The sequence below is a fragment of the Penicilliopsis zonata genome (genome assembly GCF_001890105.1).
Source record: "Penicilliopsis zonata CBS 506.65 unplaced genomic scaffold ASPZOscaffold_1, whole genome shotgun sequence".
NCBI lineage: Eukaryota > Fungi > Ascomycota > Eurotiomycetes > Eurotiales > Aspergillaceae > Penicilliopsis > Penicilliopsis zonata.
In genome coordinates this window covers 348,509-367,645 of record NW_019208911.1, presented here as the reverse complement: position 1 = coordinate 367,645, position 19,137 = coordinate 348,509, and the positions used below count along the sequence as shown (strand labels likewise).

Below are 19,137 nucleotides of genomic sequence, written 5' to 3'. Positions count from 1 at the left end.
GCACCCTTCCCAGCGAACCGGCCGATAAGGACCGCGAGCAAGCAGAGGAAATAGCAAAACGGAGGCGGGATGAAAGAAAACAAGAAGAATCAAAGACTAGTAATCTCAAACCAAGTGAAGCGGTTGGCCCCAAAAACAAAGACGTGGATAGGAGACTCGGTCTCAGGGCTGACGAAGCCAACAACGGGAAAGACAAACCAGGGCGAGATGAACGAGATAAATTCTCTCTCACCTATGATATGCTCCGTGACCCTCCCCCCGTGACAGGCATGTCGGAGTCGGACGATCCCTATGAGCTACCGTCTTTGAATGATGACATTAGAATGACTGACGAGTACTATGCAACCATCGTGGACTTCTATCAACAAGATGGACGAGTGGATTTCCTCCGTCGCTCCCGCACCGTTCAGGATGTGATCTATGAGCAGGACAAAGACGGGGGTGCCAAAAAGATTATGGACAAGGCACAGGAAACGCTCAGGCAAATCAGTTCCGAGGCTGCAAAAGGAAAGCCTTATTCTGCTGAGCATCTCAAAATGAGATGGATTCATCTTCCAGCCAACAATGTAAGTAGTACTGACTGACTTGACTCATTGCTCACGACGAAGCTAACAGTTTGGGTCAGTTGGAATGGATGGAGGTACTCTATCTTTAATCTTCCCTCAGATCTCTTGCGAATGGAAATTGATACCACCGGCAGCACCTTGTGAAAAGGATATGTCTCGACGAAAGGAAACCCGAGGAGGAATATCGATCCTTGAGCGACTTTTTACGGCGAAGTTGGCACGAAATCTCCGCCGGCGCCTCTGGAGCGTTTATGAAGCCTGCATGTTTGGTATGTGATTAGATTTTTCTAGGATTGGAAGCAAGACTAGAACTTCCCTTTATAGAAAGCGAAGATGAAGAAGACGAAACAACCCGACAGAGCCCAGGCGCCTCAACGGGGAAGCAATAGCCCGGATGCCTGTGATAACAAAGACGGTAATGAGAGCAGCGAGAAGGGGGGAGCCACTCATCAGATAAGTCAAAACTATAATGACAAGCACGACATGGAGCAGAACGATTCCACAGACGGCGTCTCTAAGGAGACCGCTTCTACTGACCGAACGTACGAAAGGGTGGCACTTTATGTAAGTTTTACTCAAATTTATTTGCTATCAGAAGTTTAGGTACTGAGCCTATAGATGCCCTACCTTACGTTCGGCAAATGCTATCGAGACGATGCGAAGGATGGTGAGGCGGACAAGAATTGCCGAGACAAGTATCAACAGCTGCTGGACGCTTATAAGGAGAAGATAATTCACGGGTCGCGGACTTTCGATCAATTCTACTACGATTCCATGTCGGACATGAAAGGTCGCGATGCCAGTCAAGTTGTGACGCGGGCTCTCACGAACCACCATAGCGGGGATGGAATCGAGACCGAGCCCTGGTGGCCAATCCTCGCCGTTGATCAGCTTTGGCTCTGGGTGATTGACGAAGGTGAGAGCATGTTGATGAATATCGGTTCAAATTCCAAGCTTGTGTCCCGATCAGTTGACATCTATTACAGAGACCATCGTCACCTGCTCTACGCACCGACGAGATGGCCTGGCCGACCCTGTGGTGGAAAGGATATGGAATTATCTTCGGGAAAAGAAAGGCAAGGGCAAAGGACAGCCGCCACCCTCGTCTGTGGATGAGATGAGCAGATTCATTGTCAACTTTTGCACCAGTTTTGTGAACGAAACAAGCTGGGAGGCGTCTATCTCGGGAAGACCGCAGGGGACATGCTCGGTGGTAGAGACACAGAGCAGCCGGAAATCACCGCGTGAAATCTTTGCAGAAACAATCAACAAGAAGGTATGTTTCCAGTTCGGACTGCGGCACCAGGGATATATTGGTATCTAACAGGGAGCCAGGCCGATGACGAGAAGGAAATGTTCCGAGGCTTCAAGGAAAAGATGCGGTTGAAGAAAGACGAGAGTGAAGCCCAGGACCAAACACACAGGACAATCCTCAACCAGCAAGAGGAGACCCAGAATTGGCAGTCAATCAGCAAGGCAGCCACGGTGCTCAACGAGGTGAAAGACGTCCTGGACGAGCTCAACATCCTGAGGGCAGCATTGATGCAACAACAGTCTGTTTGGAACGAACTGTTCAAAGGCGGAGCCGAGTTGAAAAGCGAGAGAGCTCCCACGTATACTATCCAACAGATTGATGAAATGACCAAAATCACGGAGGCCATCCAGTTATCTGTAAGTTATTGGTTTGATGTCTCTTTTCCTACCACTTGTTTACCCGGTTGCAGGTCAAGGATATTCTCGGCCTTGAACAGAACGGAATCAATATCATCGAGGCCTTTCTTTCCCGCGGCCAGGCAAAAGAATCCATCCAGCAAGGAAAAACCCTCATGGTCTTCACCGTTATCACCATCTTCTTCGTCAGTACTTTCCAAAGGAACCAGATTGATCGTCTCTCCTCTAATGACAGATAGGTCCCCATGTCGTTCTTGACATCCCTCTTTGCATTGAATGTGTCGTCCTTCCAACACGACCCCCAGAATAATCTGATCTATGAGCCCGGTTGGATCTTCCCAATTATCTGTAAGATTCCACTGCCTTGAGGGAGTCTACTGAAGGCTAACCCTCTATTGATTTATTAGTCTGCACCTCCATTGGACTAGGCCTGGTCATCATCTTCTTCGCCTTCTACTTCGACTACGCCAGGAAGACTTGGAACCACTTTGTCAAGGGAGGCGATGGCGGCGGCCCTGTTGTCAGTCATACAACCAGCACGACTAGTCTTGCACAGAAAGCACACGGCTCTGTGGTATCTTATTCCCAGCCTCCTGAGGTCCTAGAGAAGAAGTCTGGTGGAGAGGGAATGTGGCGGTTGGGCTTCAACCAGAAGCGTGCGCCTTATCATATTGTTTAGTCTGCTACTTCTCACTAGCTTATCCTTTTACAAGATCATCAATAGCAGGATAGTATGAAGAAAGATTAGATTCCAGTCATCCAACAAATACGCTTCGCCAATATATACAATTTCTATACACCAACCCCAAAATCCAAATCTAATCCAAATCTAAACCAACGCCTCATATCACATCAATTGGTAATTCAAAATGGACCTTTTTCCCCCTCCTTCACCTCCTTCTTCGCCTAAGCTCAAACATGTGCTCCGTCTCTGCGAACAAGTCGTCGACTCCGATATCCAGGTCCTGGTCTTGGAGAGGGTCGACGTGCTCGGTAGATTGGGTGTAGAACTCTGCTTCAAGGTCCGCCGCGCTGGAAGAGGTGCCCAGGAGGAACTCGCCGAACATGATCACGGCGTTGACCATCTCCTTGCCCGTGGGGATGATGTACTCTGCCGGCAGGAGGAAGCCGTAGCTGCCGCGGTCGCGGAGCTTGACCTGGTAAGCGTATTTGGCGTGAAGGTGATGGTAGAACCAGTCCAGGGCGCTGCCGCCGGAGGAGTCGCCGAGGGGGAAAGGAGGTTTGTCTCGATTACTGTTGGTATCCTGCGAGGTGGTGGTGGTGGTGGTGACGGTGCCCTCGCAGGCGGAGGTGACGTCGTAGATCTCGTGGGTGGCGTGGCGGATGGCCTTGGCGAGGCCTAGGGCCAGCTCCTCGAGACTCTCGAGGGTGGGGGGGACGGAGGAGCAAGAGAAGGAGTAAGGGTAGAGGATCTGCTGGGAGTAGGAGTGGAGGTCGAGGAGGCCGACGATGTCTGCGGAGCCGCTCAGATGGGTCTGGTTGAGGGCCCACTGGGCGAGCTGCTGGGCCTCGACGGCCTCGAAGGGCTCGGTGCCCGCGTAGCTCTCGGAGCAAGGATTGGAGCGTACGGCCTCGCCGTCCCACTCGTAGCCGAAGGAGCGGTCGAGGTCGACCCCCGGGCAGAAGGGCAGGCTGGTCGGCTGGCGGTTCTTGCGCCACAGGCGGTCCGACTCCCACGTGTAGACGTAGCCGTCCGGGTTGATGGTGGGCACCAGCACCCAGTCGAACTCGTCTAGCAGGCGCGTGATGGACTTGGAGGTGCCGTAGCGGGAGATCAGCTTCGACGCAATGAACGTCACCGTCGACGTGCTGATCCATTCACGCGCGTGGGAGCCGCCGGTGATGACGATCGTCTTGCGCGGGGGGGCGCGCCCTTGTTTCCCCTTGCCCCCCTCCTGCGCTTCTTCTTCCATATTCGACGCCGCGCCGATCCTCAGGGCAGGGATGTCGCGGCCCTCGTACGAGACGCCCACGCGGGTCATTTGGACGTGCGAAGGAAACATCGAGGCCATCAGACGCATCCACGACACAATCACGGACAGCGGCTGGTATTCACGGAAGAAGGGATCGCTCATCTCGGACGAGGAGGAGGAGGAGGAGGAGGAGGGCGGGCGGGCGGAGCGGACGAACTCGCCCTGGTGGTCCTCTAGCCCGGGGGTTCGTCGGGTCGGATACGAGGCGTAGATCCTCTCGGCGAGATTATCAATGATACGTGTATGGGCGGAGCGAAGGGAGTCCGGAAGGAGACCGACCAAAGAAGGAATCTAACCGACATTAGTTGGTTTGTTTCTAGTGTTTGTTGTTAGTAGTTGCAGAGTATTTCTACTCACCACTTCTTCCGCAAGCCGAATGTCGACAAACTGCGGGGTCGAGGCCCACATGTCTAGAAACAGAATATCAACGGCCTCGGCCAACGCCGCAGCCTCTTCCACAGTACTCAAGCGAAAGCGCAGCACGACGTCGCTACCGTAGCGGGCGAGCACGTTGGATGGCGGCAAAGGGGAGCGCGAGAAAGCATCCTTGCGGTCGGCGGGAGACCGCGTCGGAACCCCCCAGAGCCGCTCAATGGCCCAGTCACGCAGGCGGATCCATGGCCGTCGCGGATCCGACTTCTGGGATAGCAGTTGGATGGGCTCGACGGGCGGAGGAGGAGGAGCAATGCTGGACCCGGCGGGGATGGCGACGACGGAGGGCAGTGAGCTGACCAGCAGCACCAGCAGCACCAGCAAGAGGAAGGGGGGCACAGAGGCGAAAGAGGGACCGAACAGACGCATACTTGGACTGTGAGTCCGACAAGGACGGAAGAACTCGAAAGGAGACACCAGAACGACTGCGAGAGGGAGAGAAAGGGAGGGAGAGGGAAGACTTGACGTCTGGGAAGAAGATGAGGTTTGAATAGTCGGCAGATGATTGGAGGAGGGCCGCCGCGGGAATAGTGGCAGCTGTCATCAAGATAGCATAATAATTATAATAATAATAATAATAATAATAATGATTGTAACTAATGGCCTGTTGAATAGCGAGGTTAACTGATAAATAATAATAATAACAATAATAAGCAGTAATACTACATAGTAGTGCAGTGCAAGCAGGAATGCTGGAGCCTGGTTTTGTAAGGACCAGTGTTGTAATGGTAATACCAGTAGTTTGATAGGTCGGGGCCCTGCTACTGGTTATTTTTAGAAGACCCTGAAAAGTTGCAGAATAGTCTGTTTTTTTCAACTACCTCATCTCCTTCGTGCGAGGATTTCAGCCAAAACATCAGGATTCAGAACCAGACCATGCAGATCAATCTCCAACCGACCTGGCAGGGAATTCCGAATTGCCCGTCGAATCTCTGAGGAGCTGGTTTGCGGTACAACTTGATCGTCAGGCTTCGGTATGAAGTGTATTGTTGAGGGAGGGTCATCGTCCCGACGACAGAGAGAACCGACGACAGTTCGTTCCCAGGGGCCATAGAGATCGAGCTGTTTCAATGGCGTCAGACCAGGACTGCTGTCCTTATGCCCGGAGGTGATCACGGCGTCTCTGCCGATATCACTGAAGAGACACTCGTTACAGCCCCATGGCTGAGCAGGAAATTCTTCCAACTGGGACAGATTATCCGGACCAAAAAGAACAGAGATCTCCAATTTGAACCCATCGCGGGCGACATCTTGGATGAGTCTGTCGTGCAACTGCCACCAGCTGCTGACTGGGTGATCGTACACCCAAACATGACCAGCTGCCGGTCCATGACCACGCCAAAGCCTGATCCGCTCGTGTTTCTTCAATACCAAGGGGTTCCTGTCCGATTCTAGTCTCTCCACGAGTGCCTCATCATCCAGAGGGAACACCACGGCGGCAATGAAATTCATGTGGCTTGCACTCGTCTTGAATACATGCTGGAGCAGGGCGCTATGGCCCACATGCGGAGGGTTGAAACTGCCGGGATAGAAGAGGATGCGGTTGACTCGTCCGGCCTGGAGTTGGGGTGCTTCGATCTGCGTTTGTCTGCCAGGTTCGAAAACCGGGCTGTAGCCTTGAATCCGTCGAATATAGTCTTCTAGCGATTCTGTCATTCCATTAGTTTGACCTGTAAGCGTATCGTTCAAGGACAAATAGACGTTCCGATTAGAATATGATATGAGTGAAATAGTAGAGAAGGTATATATATAAGCTAGAGATCCATTAGTTGCTAGAGTATTCTACAATTGATGTAGGTCAGTATAAAGGGACTTTGTATAGATACCTCAAAGGGCTAGAATAACAAATTATGTTATATTTTAATATCTCTTTCAACTCTCCATTCAGACTTCTTTATTGATTTATGGCATAATTGTATTATATATGTAGTATAAGCACTGGGGAGATGGATCACCAAGTAGCCAAGTACTACCCATAAACACGAGATACACGCTGTTGAACTCGGTTTCGCTTGTACTCTGGACTTTGCAACGGACTGGACTCTGGAGATAGGGGTCCCGTGGGGAGACAATGGTTTTAGATATATATTCATTTCCATGGTCATTATCTGATGAGATAACATTGATGCCGTTGGACCTACTCTCTCTACTACTACTGCTCGAACACTAAATGTCGATTGTTTCCCATCATACTACTGCGTACGCCTGCGAGATGGTTCCATCGTGTCTCAAGCCTTTGTGACGGCGTGAGTGGGAATCTGGTGGTCTAGGATCCTTCACCGTTCAAGTGGTTCGCGTCTTGACGTCCCTGTATTTGGTGTAAGTATATCTTAAGACCAACAGCGACAATACTATGAGGAGGGTCTGCCTAGTTATAACTTAGAAATAGATGTCTAGATATCGCCTATTAGGTAGTTGTATATAGGAATGATATCAGGATCTGTATGATTAGTCCTCCAAGATAGTTATCTTCACTCTTGTAAAGACAAAAGTAGTCGAGTTCTTGACGGTGTAGAAGTGCGTGGAGGAAAGAACTCGGATGCGTAGTTAAGCCGACCCGAGCCGGATTATTATTATTATTATTATTATTATTATTATTACTTATTATTACTATCATCATTATTATTCAAGACTCCGTGAGAATAATAATATGCTCTCGTTACTATTTATATAGGATCCATTTATTCTAGAAGATTTATTAGATTTATTCTATTTATCATCTTTTCCTGGAATATTCGTCATAAATACCTCAACTAAGCAGGATAGGTCTACTACATACCTGTTAATACCAGTCTTTTCTTAATAACTACACTATCTCTATATAGCAAATACATAGAGCATAACTAGAACTATTATTATATCTACCACTACTACTACTACTACTACTACTACTAATAAACTACGTAGTTCCATCTGTGGAGACGTGTTCTAGAGCTCCCACAGAACCAAAACCAGACTGTTTTGGCCGAGAGACACACGTGTGCAGCACTAATTGCCAACCACTCGCCTTTCCTGCTCCCCTCTCCGCCCGCATCGAAACCTCCCTGAACCCCCCAGGAAGAGCCGCCGACTATCTCAGGCTGCTTGCTTGTCGTCTACTCTGTCCTTTTGCCCGTTATTTGCTTTTCTATCTGCCCTTTATTTTGCCCTTCATTTTACCTGCTATTTTGACTGTTGGTTCCATTTCCACCCGTGTCTCCCTGACCAACTAAACCCCCTGCCGCGTTTTGACCGGGTCGGCCTCGTCAGCACCAAACACTCACCCCCCCCCCCCCAAACCGCCTGGGAAATGTGGACAGAGGCTGTCGGTTCAGCCTGTCCCCAGTCCTCCGCGAACTCGTCTATCTCTGGTCTCTGCCTCGCTCGTCCGTCGAAGAGCCCCTTGGCCTCCTGTCACCGTCTGCCCGCCTGAACGATGGTTGCGATAGCACAGCATTGAGTCGCCGTTTTATCAAGAAAGAGATAGAAAAAGAGAAAGAAAGAGAGAGAGAGACGGACAGGGAAGGGGGTCAAAAAGAAAGACAAGAAAGGAAAAAGAAGAGAAAAAAAGGGGTTGATAGCTACCAGGAAAGGCAGAGAAAAAGCACTGTGTGGAGGAGGATATATACTGCATTGTGAACCTCACGGATGGGCCTGTCGACATAATCCTCCGCCGGGAACCCTCCCTCCCTTTTCATCACCATGCATTGGAAACTCCGCCTGGGCGCGTTTGACGGCAGTGAGTCCAAGAGACACCCCCGCCTCGTCGAGGCCCAGCCGCACGCCCGCCACAGCGAGCACCTGCCGCGTCCCGCCCCTTCTTCTTCCTCCCAGCTGGCTCTTCGACACTCCGAATCGGCCCCTCGCTCGCCGATTCTGGGTGACGATGGTGACGACGGTGACTACAATGGTGGTGGTGGCGGCAGCGGCGGCGAGAACAAGGCCACGGTTCGACTCGCCGTACCAGGAAGCCGGGACGGGTCAGTTTTGGAGACTGTCACCTCGGCGCAGCAGAGGAGACCGAGAAATGCCGTGGCTGACACCCCGTCGTTGCGTCGGAACCGCTTCAGCTTCATGAAACTGCGCCATGCTTCTGACCCCCAGCTCTCCGCCTCATACGCCAGGGCGGAACAGGCCGCGCCTCCTCCAGTCCCTGCTTTACCGCGTAAGATTCCCTTTTCTATCCTCATTTTCTCTCTCTTTTTCTCTGTTTCTTCTACATCTGCTCTATGACTGACAAATCAACCTTGTAGCTCCCACCATCATCACTACAGCCCCTACCAGTATTGATCTCGATCAGCCCCTTAAACGAAAGAGCAAGATCAATTTCCTCCCACGACCCAAGAAGTCAATGGAAAACCTGTCGTCGAACTTCAATGGCCGGGGGTCAAGTCAAAAATCGCTCAAGAGCAGACACTTGGCCCAGGGGTCCACCGACACCCAAGGCAGTGATCTCAGCATGCCAGTCACCCGGCCAAGCTATGAAGAGCCAGGGAGACTCTCCACCACCTCGATCCGTAGTGGCGGCGCCGGTCAGAACAACAATCTCGGCATGACCGACTCCTCTCATCAGTCATCCGCAACCGATACCCGCTTCTCAGAGTCCTCCCGGTCTGATCAGAGTCTGGCGGACCAGACCATCTCTCCCGCCCCGTCGCATGAGGACGGAGTCGCCTCCTCCTTGGCGAAGCGATTCCGCATGCCTCGATTGAAGCGCAACCGAGGTCCCCTCTTCCCCTTACCCCCCAAATCTACCATTCTGGAGGACGGAAACACCCCCCCGCCTTCGTCGTCATCCATTCTCCGCGCCACCAAGGATTCGGTCTCGGCATCGGCATCCGCAGTGCCCTCGACCGCCGCCACGGCAACTGCAACTCCCAGGTCCGTCGCCATCGGTGACACTGTCGATGTCGACCATGTCTCGCCGCTTCCATCTCCCTCCCGCTCCGCGGTGGCCCTCGTCGGCGCTGGGCCGTCGTCACAGCCCGCCTTGCTGCGGCACAGTTCGTCCCGATCAGCCCGCTCCGCGCATTCTGTCTCGTCCCAGCGAGATTCGCTCGTCCTCCGCCCCGGCCGCGAGCGATCGTCCACCATGGGCTCGCTGGCCGACCATAATCCGTCTCCGCGTCTGATCTCCACGCGTACCTCGAGCTCCACCAACGCGCGGAAGAGTATCGGCGACCTCTTCAGCATCTCGCAGCGTCTCCGACAGAATTCAGAACCCCCTTTCCCCCGCAACGGGTCTCCGGGCGTCGGCGGTGGTTCGGCCACCCCTGTTTCCAAACGGGGATCCCTATCCATCTCTCGCGAGGCCCCCTCGTACCCGCCTCGCGAGGAGACCGATACCCCCGCGACCTACCTCACGCGCCTGCAGGAGACGGTGCCCAAGGCCACCATCGCCAGCATTCTCGCTCACTCCGATGAAGAGTTCTACAAGACCGCCTTGCGGAAATACATGCGCGGCTTCCTGTACTTTGGTGACCCGGTCGATATGGCCATCCGCAAACTCCTCATGGAGGTCGAACTGCCCAAGGAGACCCAACAGATCGACCGCGTCCTGCAGGGATTTGCTGACCGATATCACGAATGCAACCCGGGCATCTTCGCGTCCACCGACCAGGCGTATTTCATCGCGTTTTCCATCCTCATCCTCCACACTGACGTCTTCAACAAGAACAACAAGCGCAAGATGCAGCGCCATGACTACGTCAAGAACACCCGCGGAGAGGGCATCGCCGATGAGATCTTGGAATGTTTCTACGAGAACATCTCCTACACGCCCTTCATCCACATCGAAGACGCCAACTTCAACGCTCGCCACCTCAGCCGACCGCGCCGCACCCTGTTCAAGTCCACCAGCTCAGAACACCTATACGGCTCGTCCAAGGAGCCCGTGGATCCGTACACGCTGATCCTGGACGGCAAGCTCGACAGTCTCCGACCCAGTCTGAAGGAGGTTGTGAATCTGGAGGACACGTACAGCTGCCACGGCACCTTTGGACCCCCGAACATGCACACGCTGCACCGCGCCTTCAGCCGGTCCAGCATCCTGCAGATCGTGTCCGCTCGCTCGCGGCCGGACGCCTTCCTGACCCCCTCCAGCATCGATAACCCGGCCGGGTCGCATCCGGGCCTGGTCGACATCAAAGTTGCCAAGGTCGGGCTCCTCTGGCGCAAGGACCCGAAGAAGAAGCGGACCCGATCGCCGTGGCAGGAATGGGGCGCCCTCCTGACCTTTTCACAACTCTACTTCTTCAAGGACGTCAACTGGGTCCGCACCCTGATCTCCCAAGCCGAGGTCCACCAGAAGTCTGGTCGGAAGCGTGGGGTCGTCTTCAAACCCCCGCTTACTGACTTCAAACCCGATGCCATCATGTCCACGGACGATGCGGTGGCCCTGCTTGACTCCAGCTACCGCAAACACAAGCACGCCTTCGTCTTCGTCCGCCATAACGCCCTGGAGGAGGTCTTCCTGGCCAACTCCGACGCCGACATGAACGATTGGCTTGCAAAGCTGAACTATGCCGCCGCGTTCCGGACCACTGGCGTCCGTACCCAAGGCATGATCAACACCGCCAACTACGACGTCGGCCGGAATCGTATGGATCGCATGAGCTCGGTCATGTCGGAGGAGGACTCGCTCCAGTCGCCCGCGGAGAAGGAACCTCCCTCCCCCAACATCGATGACTCCGAAGTCCCCGAAGAGTTCGTCGAGGCGCGGAAGCAACAGATGTATCAGCGAGTTCAAGAGGCGAACGAGAAACTCGCTGCGTGTCAGACTCAGCTGGACGACCTGCTGCGAAACGCGCGGCATCTGCAGATCCTCACCCCCGTGCATTCCCGAGCCCGTGAACAGGTCATCATGGCGGCCGGCCGCATGTCCGCCAAACTCAAATGGGTTCGTCAGGACATCTGGCGCACTACTTGCTACCGAGATATCCTACAGCGAGACCTAGGTGAAGACCAGTCTTCGTCGTCGTCGGCTAGCAGCAGTGGTGGTGGTGGTGGTGGTAGTGGTGGTAATAATAATGAACCGGTTAAATCGCCAATGGCGGTAGCCGCCGCGACGGTGGCGATGACGACGGCGACAACGACACAGTCGGCGCCCCCGACTACCAGCACATCCTCGATCTCGGAACCAGTTTCATCTAGCGGAGACACCCGCGACCGCGTTTCGACTTCTGCCACTACAGCGGAAACCCCGCTGAGGATTATGATCCCCGACATCTCCACCACGATCGATAGCATCTCAGTGCCTATCCGAGACACACGGCGACTTAGTATTCCATCTTCGATCACTTCATCTGACGCCAACAGGGCCAGTTGGAGGCTGTCCGCGGATCTGGCCAAGGAACGGGCCAAATCGTGCTCTCCGGACCGCCAGCCCTCAGTGCTCAGCTCGACCAGTTTAGCCTCCCGCGCGTCAAGACCGACTGCTCCTGCTGCTGCTTCGATATCTCGCACCAGCTTCGAGGAAGGGGAAGAACTGGTCCTGCGGGACGCCGGTCTCTTGGGGCCGGAGAGCCCCTCGATGCAAAGGCAGACCTTCCTGCCCGAGGGGGACGCCTTGCACGAGACTACATCCGGGGAGCAGGGCTCCTCACGCGTCCGCCGGAGTCTCCACCGGACCCTTCGGGACTCGTATCACAGTGCGAGCAGTCGAAGCGGCCGCAAAGCCCGCGACTCCATGTCGAGTATCACGGCGACCATCGGACAACCTGGGGACGAGGAGCCGACCACCACGGAAACCGGGGAGGGGCTCTCGCGGAAGACGCCCAGCTTCACCGTGCACGGCAAGAAGGCCTCCATTGTGACATTCGGATCCGAGTGGAACACGATGTCGCCGGAAGAACGTCTCAAGCAGCGCAAGCCGACACCTTCGGAAGCAGCCACTTCTGACGGAACCACTGCTCCTGCTCCTGCTCCTGCTGCTGCTGCTGCTGCTACCACAGCAGATGGTACCGAATCATTTGCCTCGAGTTCCATCCATGGTGGCCGGCCACCGTCTCTCCGCAGTGCGAGCACTGTGGCGCGGAGCTTCCGTCACCAGGAAGATACGATCGAGGAACCGCCGAGTCCCCCCGTCGTCACCGGCGAGGGGAACGAGGATCTGGGAAACACTGGTGACCACCAGGACGCTGTTGACATGGACCACATGCCGGGTTAAAACAGCATGCCCCAGAGCCCTCTCGGCCAGGCGGTTGGGGCTTAGTTCGGCTCCTCGATTTCTACATCTCTATCTACTCATTTTACACTCTTTCTCCCTATTTCCTTTTTCTTCTCTTCTTCTTTTTTTTTTTTTCTTTTTCTCTTTCTCCCTTTATGACCATTATACCCCCTTTTCTTTCCTCCGTTCCGTTCTGTACTCCTAACCGTGTCTGGGTATTTTCTTTTCACTTTTCTCATCATTCGATCGTTTGTTCCAGTTGGACATATCGGTATTCGGTTGGGTAGCATGGCAATGAATGAGTTATAGACCCTTTTTTCTAAAATCGCAGGCCTTGTACCTTTAATTCTGCAGTTGTTCTTCACGTTAGCCTGTCTTTTTCCTTTCTTTTCGTTCCTTCTTTCCTGTTGATACGCGCCTGGCTCTCCGAATCTTCCTTCCTTGACCTTTTCCCATCTGTCTCTATCATGTACACTCGATTAGGAATCATTAATAGGCGTCGTCGAACCTGAATCCGAACTGATCTTTCAGGTCTTGGTACTTTCCCTTCTGCTGTATGCGCATATCAGCCAGCTCTGTAATGCTTAGATGCTTTGTAGAGTAATAATCAAGATAGATTACCATTCATTCTCTTTCTTTCTGTCTTTCTTTCTTCCTTTCTTCCATTCTTCCATTCTTTTCTTCTTGTTTTGGTGTTCTGAAATGCAAAACCCCATCTTAATCGCTGAATAGCTTCATTTCCTGCGCACGCCGAGAGACTAGGACTAGTGAGGATTCCTTCCCCCATAAATCTCTTTTCCTTTCTCTCTCTCTTCTTTCACTCTTCTTTCTCTCCTACCTATCTCTCCTACCTATCTCTATCCTCTCATGATTGTCAGCTCACATCTGGTGTTGTGTTATATTCTTGCTCAAGTGAGTGTTGATAGCCTCCTGTCCTCTCAGCTCAGCTCAGCTCAACTCAGGATCAGACTGAGGGCCATGTCGGTCTGCCTTGGATAGAAATCTGTACTGACAAGAGTTAGAAACCACCGTTGAGACCCTGATAACCCTCCTCTGTCGAATCTATGATGAAGACTTGCCTGTGTCCTGCTTGTCAGCAGGTGAAAGGTATGTCTTATGTCTTGCCAGGAGGGGGGGGGGTAGACCAAGACATCAGAGGAACTGACAAAGAGATGCCATGATCATTCAGGCCTGCCAGAAGAGGGTGAAAAGGAATATGACGACTTTGATGAGATATCACGTGAGTGTCTCTCTGCTTTGATATTCCTGTCTCATCTCTCACTTCTTTCTCTCTCGCTCCAACCCTCTTTCCCACCACCTTCTTTTGTGAAATTCTTCCCTTCGCTTGCCAGCGTTTTCTCTTTGTGTGCACAGTCTATTCTGTCTCTTTTCCTTATCCTTTCTCTGTCCTTTATTTCCTTATTCTTTCTCTGTTCCTCCTTTCCCTCATCCTTCGTGTAGTCATCATGGCTAACACTGATCCCTTTCCCTCAGCGTACGGGGACATTTACGATGACGAAGAAGAAGACCTCGGTCCTACCCCTCGTTACCGTCGGGCCTGGATGGGCGACGTCAAGGGTGCTGGTCTGCTTGCCAACAAGGAGATCGACCCCGGTAACATCATCATGAAGGATCCCATCGTCCACCTCACCAGGGACGAGGAAGCCTCTGCAGCCAGTTACGAGGACATGAACCGCATGGTGGGTGACCGGATCCGCGAAAAGGGCGTCGACTTTGTGCGCTCCTTTTGCCATCTGCCGCGTGATGAGCGGCTGGAGCTTGGTCCCTTCTTCCGGATCTGGGCAGTGTCTTCCATTCCTGTGATGAGCGAGACGGGTATCTCCAAGGTCGTGGGCCTGGAGCTGGCGCACATCAATCATGCATGCCAGCCTAACGCTCATATCACCGTCGTCAAGGAGAAGACCGAAGACGGGACTGGCTTCCAGTACGTTGCTGTCGTGCGGGCCATTACCGACATCGCCGTCGGGGAAGAAATTACAGTCTCGTACATGTTCGTCCACCGTGGCATCGCGGAGAGAAGACGCGAGATCTCCGAGCGGTTCTGCTTCGAGTGCCTCTGCCGCCGTTGCACCAACCCTAACCCGCGCTTCGAGCGTTTTGCTCATGCCTTCGAGCAGACTTGGAAAACGCTGCACGACGAAAAAGTGCTCGAGAGTAGCCCCGCGGGGGTCTTGCAGGAAGCCCATCACCTGTATATGCTCTTCGCCGAGAGCGAGGTCGAAGACGTCCGTCTCGCCTGGTTCTGGTTCCGCTGCGCCGTCATAGCAGCCATGAACTCGGATGCCGGCCGCGCCGCATTCTTCTTCCTGCAGGTGAAAGCTGTCTATCGCTCTCTCGAGGGCCCTCACAGCCACCATGCTGCTCTTGCAGAGAAGTGGGAAAACGACATGCAGTTGATCCCCGACTTCGGCAGATGGGAGCGCGGTCTGTCCGGAAAGGAAGAGGTCGAGAAGCTCGCCAAGTTGAAAAATAACGCCATCGAGATGGTCTGGATGCTCGGCCAGAGCCCAGAGCGATACATTCGTTTGCACCGTTTCCGCATCCGCGACAATCCCAAGGACGCAGAGCGCCCGGAGATGTACATCAAACGCAGGGATAAGAAGAAAACAAAGAAGCAGAAGAAGGAGGCTCCAGTGGAGAGGGTGTCCGGTGTCTTCAACCCTAATCAAGACACCGATGATATCCCTGCCATGCTTGCACTTGGCGAGCTTGAACTGCCTTATCTGTGTGGCATCGGAGGCTTCCCTATCATTATTCCATTCAATAAGGTCAAGCGGTCTGAATCCTATGGCCCCGAGGACTCCCCTAGCATGTTCCCATTCAGCAAGACCAGACGCTCCAACTCTTGTGATATCGATAATTCCCCTGGCATGCTTCCTCTCGGCATGGTCAAACGGTCTGATTCTTTTGGTGCTGAGGATTCTACCGGCATGAATCTGCTTGGCAAGGGCAAAGAATCCGAATCCTATGGTGTTGGCGATTCTTCTGGCATGCTTCCGCTGGGTAAAGCCAAACGGTCTGACTCTTATGACACTGAGGAGTCTCATAATTTTCTCGGTAATGCTGAAAAGTCTCAATCTCCGGCTTTCAAGGAATCTCCTGGCCTGCTACCTATCGACAAGGCAGAACACTCCTCTTGTGCTGTCGAAAAATCTCCTGCTTTGCTCCCTATTGACAAGGGAGAACAGTCTTCTTGTGCTGCCGAAGAATTTCCTAGTCTGCTTCCCATCGACAAAGTTGAACGGTCTGATTCTTGTGATGTTGAGGAGTCTTTTGGCATGCTTCCACTTGCAAAGGCCAAACGGTCTGACTCTTATGGTGACGAGGAGGCTGAAAACTCTCACTATTGTGCTATCGAAGACTCTCCCGGTCTTCCCCCAATCAACAAGACGGAGCAGTCTTCTTCCCCTGTTGTCGAAGAATCTTCTGATGTGCTTCACATTGACAAAGCAGAACAGTCTTTCTTTTCTTGTGTCGAAGAATCCGTTGGCATGCTCCCAAAGGCTGAAAGGTCCCAGTCTCCTCCTGTCGAAGCCTCCCCTCTCGAAAAGGCGGAAGAATCTCCCTCGTTTGCTGTCGAAGAGTCCCCTGATGTGTTCACACTCGGCAAGACTGAAAGATCTGATTCTTGTGATTTTGAGGAGTCTCTTGGAATGCCCCCTCTCGGCAACGCTGAAAAGTCTCAGTCTCCTTCTGTCGATGCGTCTCCTGACGTGCTCCCTCTCGACAAGGCGGAAGACTCTTTCTCTTGTGCTATCGAAGAGTCCCCCGGAACTATCACACTTGGCAAGGCTGAAAGGTCTGGTTCTTCTGGTTTTGAGGAGTCCCCCGGCATGTTGCCACTAGGCAAGGCTGAAAAGTCTCACTCTTGTGCAGTCGGAGAGTCTCCCGACGTGCCCCCTCTGGAAAAAGCGGAAGAGTCTTCCTCTCGTGATGTCGAAGAGTCTGCTGAAACGATGTTCTTCGCCAAACACAAAGCAGCTTACCACCAAGCCCTTGAGGATGCTTCCCGTATGCGCCCTCTCGCCAAGGCAGACAGCTCTACTCTGTTTTCAGGCATGCTTCCTCACGCTGACATGCTCGTCCTGGGAAAACCCAAGCCGACTTTTTCTTATAAAGAAGAAGACTTCCCCGCCCTTTCCCCTGTCAGTAAAGCCGAAGCATCTAATTCTCATGCTGGTGAAGAGTCTGTCAAGGAGAATGTCAAGCACGTCGAGAAGTCTCTTTACGGCACGGTGTTCAAGCATACTACCAAAGAAACTGGAAAAGAAACTGCGACCGATGAAGCCTTGACCAAGCCCGCTTCCGAGAGCATTAAGAAAGAGACCAACGGCAGCTTCGACAAGCCCTCCAACCCCAAGTCTGTGTCTGGAAATGTCGACAAGCCTGTCATCAAACCTGCCGACAAGCCTGTCATCAAACCTGTTGACAAACCCGTCAAGAAATCTACCGACAAGGATACCGCCAGTTCTGTTCCCAAGTCTGCGGGCGTGCAGACCAATAATTCCGCCTCTGAGACCATCGGTCCCCAGGGCTATACCCCTAGAAATCAGAGCAGATACGAGCCTGAATGGCCTGAGGATCCTTATGAGGGCATTGAGCGTCATACTGGACCCATCGGGATTCCATTGTCCATGCTCGCTGATCTGATGCCTCCTTTCAAGAAATAGACGGCGATACAGTTAATACGGCAACTTGACAACACGAATCAAGGAGCCTTTTTTCACGATGTCTACGATGACACGAAGCAATTGAATAACGATGATACGTTCAAAAGGATATCGAACACGAAAATAGCACTGGCTGGCTGGACATAACGGTGAGAAGGACAGATGGATGGATACGGACGGCTGGAAAGAGAGAGAACGTGGAGGTGGCGGAGGTCGAAGGGACAAGAGGCAAGGAACAAGCGGTGCTATCTTGAACCCTGTCCATTGGCCACTGACTATTCCTTTTTTCTGTTTTCTTCTTATCACGGCTGTCTATTTTTGTCTGTCTGTTTCTATTGCGGTAGTCTAATAATAATCTGTTGATATCAAATCCTTTATCGACCGTAATTGTAATACCAAAATTTACCGTAGCGACGTCACCATATCTTCAAAAGTTTTACCTCCTCGACCACCTAGCAGCCTCCACTCCCAGCTGTATAACTCAGCTGTACGGATCAGAAAAAAAAAAGAATGGCACACTCGAAACGCAACACCTCACTGCCGCACTTCACGGCGTACGAGCGCGGACTGCTCCGAAACGCCTGGGGCACGCAACGCACACGGATCGGCCGCGACTCCTTCCTCCCCTTCGCGTCATGCCGGTTGTGTCTGCAGCCGGCGAAGACGCCCGTGGTCGCCTGTGCGACGAGCGGGGACATCTTCTGCCGCGAGTGTGCGATTGCGGATCTTCTCGCGCAGAGACAGGAGATCAAACGGTTGGAGACGCAGAGGGAGAATGCGCGGAAACAGATCGAGGAGGAAGACGCGCGCGCCCTGGAGGAGAAGAAACAGAAGGAACTGCACCACTTTGAGATGACGAGTATGGGGCTTGAAGGGAATAAATATGGGAATAATGGCTCGAAACGCAAAGCCGAGCCGGAAGAGGAGACGGTCAACGCTGACGAAGATGGCAAGAGGAGGAGGGTTTCAGAAAAGGTATTACTTTCTGAAACCTCTTTCAAGCTATTTTGTACTCATATTCTGATGTCTAGTCCCTTCCTTCCTTCTGGGTCCCCTCGTTAACGCCAGGAACGGATCCCAACGAAGTCACGGCCCAGAAAACAATCAAGCTGGCTCCCGTGTGTCCTGGCTCGACCGAGGCGAATGCACACACATACTCGCTTAAGAGTCTAGTGGAAGTTCATTTCACAGAGGAAAAGGGCGAGGCTGGGTCGACGGCGAGAGTCTGTCCGAGCTGCAAGAAGACGCTGAGCAATGCGTTACGAGCGATGCGTGAGCACCATAATCTGCCCCCGAGGAGGGGGGAAAAAAAAGTAGCGATAATCTGATCAAGTCTAGTAACCAAACCCTGCGGTCATGTCATTTGCTCTCCCTGCGTCACCAAGTTCATGACACCACATGAGACCCCCGATCCGCATGCCTCGAAGGAAGAACAGGAGCGCACGGCAGCCCTGCATGGCCGGATGCTCTGCTACGTGTGTGAGACGGACGTCACGGAGAGCGAGAAGATGATGAAAAAGAAGAAGAAGAAAGAAGGCGTGATGCCTGGGTTGGTCGAGATCAGTTCCGAGGGGACAGGGTTTGCGGGGAGGGGAGGGAACGTAGCCAGCAAGGCGGGCGTGGCTTTTCAGTGCTAG

At 53.1% G+C, this 19,137-nt stretch overlaps 6 protein-coding genes across 6 annotated transcripts; 4 read left to right on the top strand and 2 right to left on the bottom strand.

The window, feature by feature from the left end:
• Positions 1-659: 659 nt before the first annotated feature.
• Positions 660-3,085, top strand: ASPZODRAFT_206942 (hypothetical protein). Its single transcript, XM_022727649.1, has 8 exons — positions 660-835; positions 891-1,130; positions 1,185-1,482; positions 1,553-1,842; positions 1,902-2,237; positions 2,291-2,422; positions 2,477-2,585; positions 2,645-3,085. Exons 1-8 carry the CDS (start codon positions 818-820, stop codon positions 2,914-2,916), a joined length of 1,695 nt encoding a protein of 564 aa, XP_022585063.1. The 5' UTR covers positions 660-817; the 3' UTR covers positions 2,917-3,085.
• ASPZODRAFT_85992 (hypothetical protein) lies at positions 2,656-5,032 on the bottom strand (the record flags this gene model as incomplete). The annotated part of the gene is made up of 2 exons (XM_022730268.1): positions 2,656-4,522; positions 4,589-5,032. The coding sequence occupies 2 exons, from the start codon at positions 5,030-5,032 to the stop codon at positions 3,128-3,130; spliced, it is 1,839 nt and encodes a 612-aa protein (XP_022585062.1). The 3' UTR covers positions 2,656-3,127.
• Positions 5,033-5,358: 326 nt separating this feature from the next.
• On the bottom strand, positions 5,359-6,474 carry ASPZODRAFT_206906 (hypothetical protein). The gene has a single exon (XM_022727647.1). The coding sequence runs from the start codon at positions 6,317-6,319 to the stop codon at positions 5,486-5,488; it is 834 nt and encodes a 277-aa protein (XP_022585061.1). The 5' UTR covers positions 6,320-6,474; the 3' UTR covers positions 5,359-5,485.
• A 1,554-nt stretch (positions 6,475-8,028) lies between these two features.
• Positions 8,029-12,848, top strand: ASPZODRAFT_206583 (hypothetical protein). Its single transcript, XM_022727640.1, has 2 exons — positions 8,029-8,807; positions 8,896-12,848. The coding sequence occupies exons 1-2, from the start codon at positions 8,345-8,347 to the stop codon at positions 12,807-12,809; spliced, it is 4,377 nt and encodes a 1,458-aa protein (XP_022585060.1). The 5' UTR covers positions 8,029-8,344; the 3' UTR covers positions 12,810-12,848.
• A 1,082-nt stretch (positions 12,849-13,930) lies between these two features.
• Positions 13,931-17,841, top strand: ASPZODRAFT_162510 (hypothetical protein). Its single transcript, XM_022726581.1, has one exon. It carries the CDS (start codon positions 14,276-14,278, stop codon positions 17,498-17,500), a length of 3,225 nt encoding a protein of 1,074 aa, XP_022585059.1. The 5' UTR covers positions 13,931-14,275; the 3' UTR covers positions 17,501-17,841.
• A 169-nt stretch (positions 17,842-18,010) lies between these two features.
• ASPZODRAFT_11414 (hypothetical protein) lies at positions 18,011-19,137 on the top strand (the record flags this gene model as incomplete). Its single annotated transcript, XM_022721078.1, has 3 exons — positions 18,011-18,475; positions 18,532-18,772; positions 18,839-19,137. The coding sequence occupies 3 exons, from the start codon at positions 18,011-18,013 to the stop codon at positions 19,135-19,137; spliced, it is 1,005 nt and encodes a 334-aa protein (XP_022585058.1).